The sequence below is a fragment of the Nyctereutes procyonoides genome, unplaced genomic scaffold (assembly GCF_905146905.1).
Source record: "Nyctereutes procyonoides isolate TBG_1078 unplaced genomic scaffold, NYPRO_anot_genome, whole genome shotgun sequence".
Lineage (NCBI taxonomy): Eukaryota > Metazoa > Chordata > Mammalia > Carnivora > Canidae > Nyctereutes > Nyctereutes procyonoides.
This window is the reverse complement of record NW_026575120.1, coordinates 26,472,288-26,481,552: the sequence shown is the minus strand read 5'-3', so window position 1 is coordinate 26,481,552 and position 9,265 is coordinate 26,472,288. Positions and strand designations below refer to the sequence as shown.

The window sequence follows — 9,265 nt, the reverse complement described above, 5'->3', positions numbered from 1 at the left end:
GAGCTGACAGTTCACAGGTTTGAACTGGGAGTCATCTGTTTCTTTTGACAATAACTCAGGTAAGCCCACATTCATGAAAAGTTCCAGTGTTGATTTCGAGTTCCCAGGCTATGCTTGAAGAAAAGTTGTTGTGTGTGTTTTTTTTTTTAAGAACAAAACTTCCCTATTTTTTAAAAAATATTTTATCTATTTATTTATTTGAGAGAGAGAGAGAGAGAGAGAAAGCCCAAGTAGGGGGAGCGGCCGAGGGAGAGGGAGAGGGAGAAGCAGGGTCCCCTCTGAGCAGGGAGTCCTGCTCTATCCCAGGATCCTGGAGATCATGACCTGAGCCGAAGGCAGCTGCTTAACCGACTGAGCCACTCAGGATAAAAGTTTCCTATTTTAAGGGAAACAATTTAGAGTGGCTGCCCTTGGCTGAAGTACAGCCAGCTTGCAGGAACTGTAAACTTTGTATAGTTGAGTTTATGTGTTACTGGCAAACAGAGCTCCCTTAGCATGAAGCCAATAAAGAGTGCTAACTGGGAAGAATTTGGGAATTCACATGTGCTGGTGAGTCTTCTGTGCCTTTGGTATACGCTGCCAGACCTAAGCAAAGAGGAAAACCATCTGATGAAAATGAACCGATGCTTCTCACTGCACAGGAAAAGGGAATGGGTCCCAGGGCTTCTTCAAGCTGGCTGTTGAGTAAATTGGTGGATTGAATGAAATGTATTTCAGGCTTCAAGGATAGTGTACTCAATTCAGCGAGGAGGCTCTCTGGAGCAAGAATTCCAAATGGGGGGGGGAGTTTGGGGAGAGGGGAGAGGATGGAAAGGGAGGGAGCAAGGTGAGGAAAGGAGGAGAGAAGGGAAGAGAAGATTGAACCTATAAAGGAAGAGGAGAGAAGGAATGGGTGAGGCCAAGGAGAACAAGAAAGAGGCTGGGAGGCCACAGGAGGAGGAAGGGGTGGGCAAGGAACCAGGAGTAGGTGGGGCTTACAAACAAAACCTACTTCTTCCAACTCACTAACTCACTGGGTGACTCTGGGCAAGTGACTATGTCCCCCATCAACTATGTGTAAACAAACTGAGGCAGGGCTGTGACAGTGCTCTAGGAATACAAGGGTCTTTCATGATTCAGAACTAAAAAAATTGTACATATATATTCCTTGAAATTACAGAGCTGGATAGGAAAGAAAGCAGGGGGGCCATGGAAGCCATGAGTGAGTTATTTCAAAATGCTTTAAGGGTCCATTATTGTTAATTCCCAGTCTGGCTCAGGAATGTCTATATTACATACATAATCGGTCTCTGGTCTCTCTGTCTCTCAGGAACAGCAATGGACCAACACGAATGTGATCACTCCGGTAAGGACATGACTTCTTATGTGTGATTACATTATCATATTTTGTGCCTATTTCATATAAAAATTATGCTTCCTGGGGCACCTGGGTGGCTCAGTGGTTAAGCGTCTGCCTTCGGCTCAGCTCATGATCCCAGGACCCTGGGATCCAGTCCTGAATTTGGCTCCCCATAGGGAGCCTGCTTCTCCCTCTGCCTGTGTCTCTGCCTGTGTCTCTGCCTCTCTCTGTGTCTCTCATGAATAAATAAATAAAATCTAAAAAAAGGAAAAATCATGCTACCCTCTCTAAGCAAAATATAAGCTATCATGTTTCTTCATTAGAGAGAATAATTTTACTCTGCTTATTCCAGTATTTCCCCAGTCCAGCCATTTCATGGGTAGTCAAGAACACATCCCCACCCAGCAAGGTCAGAGGAGAGCCATCTGTGGTCTTGGAACAGTCAAATTGCTTGGCCCACCTGGAGATGGAACCCACAGTCTTGGCTACACATCTCTGATATTCAGAAAATTTGTCTTAGATAGCTAGAACTGAGTGATTCAGGCAAGCCTCACATAACAAGATATGTTTTTAAATCCATATTGTGCCCCAAGTATGTTTTTTTTAGGATCCAACATGGCTGCATCCTGTAGTCTTAGAGAAACTGAGATTTTTTTAAAGCATTTATTTATTTATTTATGAAAGAGAGCTTATCTGTGCAAGCAAGCAGGATGAGAGACCAGGGGACAGAAAGAGAGAATCCTTGAGCAGACTCCCCACTGAGCACAGAGCCCTACCTGGTGCTCAGTTCCAGGACCCTGAGATCATGACCTGAGCCAAAATCAACAGCCAGCTGCTCAACCTGGCTCAACTGAGCCACCCAAATGCCCCAAGAAATTGAGATGTTTTAAAAAATCACTGTTTATTTGTTTTGGTAATGGAGCTAGTTCGCTTCTATTTTATGAATACAATGTATTGGGAAACTATCTTTGCCCATAATGTGGGAATATCTCCTATTGTTAAAAATATTACATTGATATAACCAGTATAGTCATAACACAGGAAATTTGCTCTTACAGGACTGTATATAAAGAACCAAGGTTCCAGAGAATCAAAACTGAGAATCATTCTGGTGGGCAAAACAGGAACTGGCAAAAGTGCCACAGGGAACAGCATCCTCAGGAAGCAAGCATTTGAGTCACGGCTGGCTGCACAGCCCTTCACTAAGACTTGCAGTGAAAGCCAGGGAAGCTGGGGAGAGAGAGAGATGGTCATTATTGATACACCAGATATGTTTTCTGAGAAGGACAACTCTGATTCCCTGTACAAAGAGGTGCAGAGATGCTACTTACTCTCTGCACCAGGACCACATGTGTTGCTCCTGGTGACCCAGCTGGGCCGATTCACCACCCAGGACCAGCAGGTTGTGCAAAGGATGAAGGAGATCTTTGGAGAAGATGTCATGAGACACACAATTGTCCTCTTCACCCACAAGGAAGACCTCAAAGGAGAATCCTTGACAGATTACATCCACGACATGGATAACAAAGCCTTGTGCAAGCTGGTGGCAGCATGCGGGGGTCGAGTGTGTGCTTTTGACAACCATGCTACAGGGAGTGATCGGGATGACCAAGTGAAGGAGCTAATGGCCTTGATGGAAGACCTCGTATTGGAAAGAAGGGGTGAGCACTACACCAATGGGCTCTACGGCCTAGTAACAGAATGTGGATCTGTGTGGTCAAGGGAAAGGTTAAAGGCTTTCAGAAGAGATCTTATGAAGTACATGGAAAATCAGAGATGTTACTCCACCACAGCCAAAGAAAATTATCTGAAACAAGCCCTAATCAGAACCCTAGTCTTTATTTTAGGTTTTATTCATTTGTTTGTCAAATTGCTAATTCTGTTATTTTGTGTATTGTATAGAATGTGCATCTTGTTTTGCTGCTTTCTTTTTAGTGTATGCTGTTTGTTCTGTAGCCTACTATTAACGATAGCCAAAACATTAATGATAAGTTTGAAAAAGATCACTAGACTGGAAGGCAAGACTCGTAGATTATAGTTACAGGTCAGCGATTGTTTATTCATGGCCAGATACTGGGTGAATCCAACTGCCTCCCCTGTAAGACACAGTGCCTAACATCATTAAATGTTTGTAATTCTGTTGTATTTAAATCTTAACATCACTCTATTGATGAACCAAGTTCTTTTAAAAGATACTGTCTGTTTTGGAATACAGTATGAAAACCTTTTGAAGGCTATAAACACAAGATTCCTCTCATTTGCAAATCTCTAAAGCCAGTTTTATGTTCCTGGAAACTTGTTTTCTTCTTTATGATACTCCTATTTCTACTGAATATAATAAAAATAACAATAACATTTCTCCTCCGTAAAATAACCTAGCAATAATCTGTAAAGTTGCTGAGATCACATCTTTGATTCTGTCATAGTTTTATCCTCGGAAGATGGTGACTGAACACATGGCACATTTACTCTAAAATGGAGCGGATCCACGAACAGCAACCACACACAGACACATTCACACATCAGTCGTCTGTTTTACATGCATCAAATTTGCTTAACATTGAAATGGGCTCAGCCAGATTTTATCTCTGGTCATGTTAGTATTAAAACACACATAGAAGCTTACACTTCAGACATGGTGATCGACAGGGTATTCTGCAGCATTGTCAGGGTCCTGGGATCGAGTCCTGCATCGGGCTCCCCACAGGGAGCCTGCTTCTCTCTCTGTCTATGTCTCTGCCTCTCTCTGTGTTTCTCAAGAATAAATAAATAAAATCTTAAAAAAAGAAAAAAGAAAGAAAGAAAAGGAAGATCAGGAAAACTCCAAGGGTGAAGCAAACAATACACATAAAAATAATGTAGAGCTAAAACGAGTTGAGAGCCATTAGGAAGATGCAAACATAGAAGGCAGAGGTGGCCAATGGACAAATGCCCGCATCAATTCTGAGTCAAGAAAGTCAGCTTTGGGTGGTCAGTGAGGTAAAAGAGCTGATTCTATGGCTTCTGTATTACGTCAGGACCTCCTTGGAGAACTCATATTACAAACTCATTTTTTAACCAAATATATAATAAGGCCTAGCAGTCTTTCCAAGTTGTTTTTTTTTTAATCTAGCATCATTTTGCTTTGGCTTGAAGAATTTCTTTAACATTTCCATTATGCGAGCCCTAGTGGGATAAGTTCTCTCTGGTTTTCATTGTCTTCAGTTTTTTTTAAATTTTTATTTATTTATGATAGTCACACACAGAGAGAGAGAGAGAGGCAGAGACATAGGCAGAGGGAGAAGCAGGCTCCATGCACCGGGAGCCCGACGTGGGATTCGATCCCGGGTCTCCAGGATCGCGCCCTGGGCCAAAGGCAGGCGCTAAACTGCCGCGCCACCCAGGGATCCCCAATTTTTTAAAACAATTTTCATTCTCGATGGATAGTTTTACTGAATAATGAATTCTAGTCTGATCTTCTATTTTTCTTCAGCATCTTAAACATATTCCAATATTTTCTGGCTTATATGGCTTCTGATAAGAAAGTAGATGTCATTCTTATTGGTTCCCTATATATACTGTCTTTTCCTCTCCTGTGGTTGACTTAAACTTTTTCATTTTCTTTGGTTTTCAGTAGTTTGACCATAAAGTGTCTGAGTTTGTTTCTCTTCCTATTTTCTACTTAAGGTTGATTAAGATTGTTGGATTTCAAAGTTAAAGTTTTTCATCAAATTTTTAAAATTTTGGTCATTATGTTGTTGTTTTTTTAATTCCACCAACTTCAGTGTTATTTTCTTCTTGGATTCTAATTGCATTAGACTGCTTGATGCTATTCCACGGATCACTAGTGCCATATTCATTTGTTTTCTTCAATATTTTCTTCACAATATTTTCAATTTCTTGTTTTAGTCTCAATAATTTCTCTTAACCTGTCCTCAAGTTTGTAGATCCCGTCTTCAGTGTCCCATATGCTTGTAGGTACATCCACTTGGGTGGTTATTTTTTTAAATTTCAGATATTTTATTTTCTAGTTCTTTTTAGAGTTTATATTTCTCTCCTGAAATTCTTTAGTTCTTCAGATTTAGTTCTTTCTATTTTTTACTTTTTTAAAAAGATGTTATTTATGCATTTGAGAGAGAGAGAGAGAGAGAGAGGAAACACACACAAACAAGGGGAGCAGCAGGTGGAAGGAAAAGAAGCAGGCTCCCCACCAAGCAGGGAGCCTTATGTGGGACTCAATCCCAGAACCCTGGGATCATGTCCTGAGCTGATAGCAGACACCCAACTGACTGAGCCACCCAGGCGCCCCAGATTTAATTCTTTTTAGAGTTTATATTTCTCTCCTGAAATTCTTAGGCCATTATATTTATTTTTCTATAAATCTTTAATATGTGTATAATTGCTATTTTTTTTATAATTGCTATTTTAAAGTCCTTATCTAAGGGGCACCTGAGTGGCTCAGTTGGTTAAGCACCTTGTTTTGTCTCAAGTCATGATCCCGGGATCCTGGGCTCAAGCCCCACATCGGGCTCTCTACTCAGCAGGGATCCTGCTTCTCCTTCTCTCTCTGCCCTCCCCCTTGCTCATGCTCTCTCTCTCTCTCTCTCTCAAACAAATAAATAAAATCTTAAAAAAAAAAAGTCCTTCACTGATAATTCCAATGAATGAGTCATCTGTGGTTGTTTCTACTAACTGTTTAATCTTTTGATTATAAGTCATATTGCCCTGATTCTTCCTGTCATGTAAATTTGTATTATATTCCAGACAAGTATGTTTACCCTGATTTTGTTTATTTCCTGAAGAGTACAAGTTCACTGATCTGTCTGCTGGTTAGAATGATCACATCACTGGCTCCCAAATTTGAGCTGAAATTAGAATGAGCTGCCACTTTAAATAGATTTAATTCACTTCTGATTCATGCAACCTACAATAATCTCCTATACAACCATTACCAGCTTTTTTATCCAGTCAGCATCGGAATTGGGATAGTGTAAGCCTCTAAATGAAAATGGTTTTACTTCACTAATAGGGCCTATTGGGATCAACTGACTTCTGTTTTCTTGACTACTCTGCTCTGCATTTATTTATTTATTTATTTATTTATTTATTTATTTATTTATTTATTTTTTTTTTTACTCTGCTTTTTTAGGAAAAATGTGTGATGGGAAGGAGAGGAGTTATTAAGATAAGCAATTTGGTTTTCCCCTTGGGATCATACAGATTCCAATATATTTTAATAGTTCACAATGTCAAACGATCATTTAATTCCTCCTCCACTCTGCAAAGTCTACTTTCTCTGGTAAGTCAATACCTCCATTTGTTTCTATCCAAATCAAGTGCCTACTCCAGGTATAGAAGACAGACTCCTCCAGCTCTCTGCTCACCTAGGAAGGACTCTTCTACAAAGAATTCAGTTCCTCACTGCTTCTTGGCATCCACATTCTTCACTAGACAAAGAGAAGTATGTTTTCACTCTAATTCCTTTTGTCAGTATGGAGACCAAAGGCTTCTGCATCTTTCTCCAACCCAACCAGAAGCAAAAAAATCCATCATTTCAACTGACTTTTTTTCTTTTTCAAACTTCCTTCAGTTTGTCTTTAATAACAACACACTGTTTGGCTATCGCCCTACTTCTCAAATATTTACACTGCTTTCTCTTTAATGGTTCCTTAATTGTAAGGGTCTTTGGAGTTCTGTCCTCAGCCCTTTTTCCTTTATGTCCTACACGTTTTCTCTGAATGATTCCCCTCTCCCATTCATTTGTGTCTTAGAGAACGCTGATATTTCTTCAAATATACTTCCACCTAAGTCCTTTCTCCTGCTCCTTTATTAACTGAAACTCATCCTGAGTTCTCACACAAATGTCAGGTCATTGTGATATTTGTGTCTCTCTTAGAACTTTTATATTATGCCTTTGACTTCAGTGACCCTTTGTACATAATATTTGAAGGTGAAATGCACATTTTAGCTTCTGATTTGGCTTACAGACTTCTATCTCCTTTTATGTTATGCTATGAAACCAGGAAACCAACATCCTGTGAAATTGAGTCCTGGATACCACCTACTTAGTTAGTATTTCTAACAACTAAACTTTGATTATCATAACCTCCCTCTCCCCACAAAAAGGAAAGTAGAATCTCCATGACACTGAAAGTGTGCTCCAAAATCCTGGGGCACAGTGGGCCAATGTCTTTCACATAGTATTTTATTGAAGGAGTTATTTCCTTATGTACTCCTTTCCTAAGGGAATATTTGGTTTATTTTATCCTTTTGTAACTCTGGGGGTGCTGATAGTTGAGTTCTAAGCACACGAAGAAAAGATAAGGAGATATCAGGCCTGAAGAATCATCCTGGAAGGTTTGAACTTCTCATTGAAGGTCTGTTCAGGGAGGATGTTTTCCTTACAACTCAGGAATTCAGTACTTTCCATGTCATCTTTATTGACTTTATAAGGACAGAGAAAAAAACAATGAACATGCAAATACTGAAAAAGGAGAGAAAAAGTGGAGGAGGAAGAAGAGGAAGCAGAGGTCCTGGATAGTTCCAAGTCTCAGGATTCTCAGGGCCATAGACCTCAGATGGGTTCCACAACTGATGGCAAGTCAGTGAGTAACAGGGGACCAAGCCCAGACACAGTGATAAATAATCAGAGGCTAACAGGAATGTAGAGGAAAATGGAGACAGAGACAATTGCTTTCGTATAGGAAGGTGACCGCAGAAAGCACCAGTAGGGACATAAGGATATGAGCCAATCCGGCTTGCACTGATGAGTATAAACTGTAGAAACCTGGGTATTGGTCTTGTTGGGGACCCCATAAATTTGTGTAGAATACACTTTAGAGTTACCTTACTTGGGGAGCAGTAGATAATTTAATAAGCAAGGACACTGAAGTATCTAACCACTCACTTCTGACTGTCATTGATAAGGTCTGCCCTGGGAAATACTGGCTCTCCAACAACTTCAACCTGTCCCAGGCACTAGCTAAGCAATTCTTATAGCCAGATAAACCCCCACACAGAGAGTTACAAGTGGCTGAAGTAAGACATTATGTGCACTCATAGAAATAGTAAATGATAAGGAATTATGACAGAAGCACTGAAGGCATCTTCATGAAAAGTACATGTCGAGCTTTAAAGATTTAATCAAGGTCAATCTGCATGGCTTGGAGTAGGATGAGGCTGGTGAGATGTAGACACCTTTTTTTTTCTTTTTCAAGTTTTAATTTAAATTCCAGTTAGCTAACATATGGTGTAATTTAAGCTTAGGTGTAGAATTTCATGATTCATCACTTCCATACAACACCCGTCATAGGTGGCCTCCTTCATCCCCATCATCCATTCAGCCCATCCCCCACCCCTCCTCCATCGACCCTCTGTTTGTTCTCTAGAGTTAAGAGTCTGTTACTATTTGCCCTTCTTTCTTTTTTCTCCCCTACATTCAGCTGTTTTGTTTAATTCCACATATGAGTGAAATCATACAGTATTTGTCTTTTTCTGATTGTCCTATTTTGCTTAGCATAATACCCTCTAATTCCATCTACACCATTGCAAATGGTAAGATTTCATTCTTTTTGATGGCTGAGTCATATCCCACTGTATATACACATCATTTCTTTTTTATCCATTCATGAGCTGATGGACATTTGGGGAGCAACCAGCATCTTACTCTTAAGGAAGCACTCACTTGCAGAGATAGCACTTGAGTGAATGCGGGGGGAGCGCCTTCTTAAATTTTGTGTTCTGGACACCACAGTTACCCCACACTAAGCCTGGGCCTTGCTGATTTAGTAGGAGAACAAGAGGCTTTCTGCTTCAGCAACACTGAATGCAAACAGTAGGGGTGTCAGACAACCAAGAAATTCTGTCTCCCAAAAAGGATGGGAAATACTGGAAGCTGAGTATCTTCCCTACCTTAAAAAAAAAAAAAAAAAAAAAAAAAGGCCAGCA

The 9,265-nt window shown here is 40.3% G+C and overlaps 1 protein-coding gene across 1 annotated transcript; it reads left to right on the top strand.

Moving 5' to 3' along the window:
• On the top strand, positions 1-3,670 carry GIMAP2 (GTPase, IMAP family member 2). The gene is made up of 3 exons (XM_055335511.1): positions 1-59; positions 1,310-1,345; positions 2,398-3,670. The coding sequence occupies exons 2-3, from the start codon at positions 1,318-1,320 to the stop codon at positions 3,375-3,377; spliced, it is 1,008 nt and encodes a 335-aa protein (XP_055191486.1). The 5' UTR covers positions 1-59; positions 1,310-1,317; the 3' UTR covers positions 3,378-3,670.
• Positions 3,671-9,265: the final 5,595 nt, after the last annotated feature.

What these genes read in the sequence shown, in the direction of transcription:
- GIMAP2 (XM_055335511.1), top strand. Translation starts at nt 1,318, where the DNA reads ATGGACCAACACGAATGTGATCACTCCG. An exon ending in ACACGAATGTGATCACTCCG is followed by an intron (nt 1,346 to 2,397) that starts GTAAGGACATGA and finishes TTGCTCTTACAG; the next exon opens with GACTGTATATAAAGAACCAA.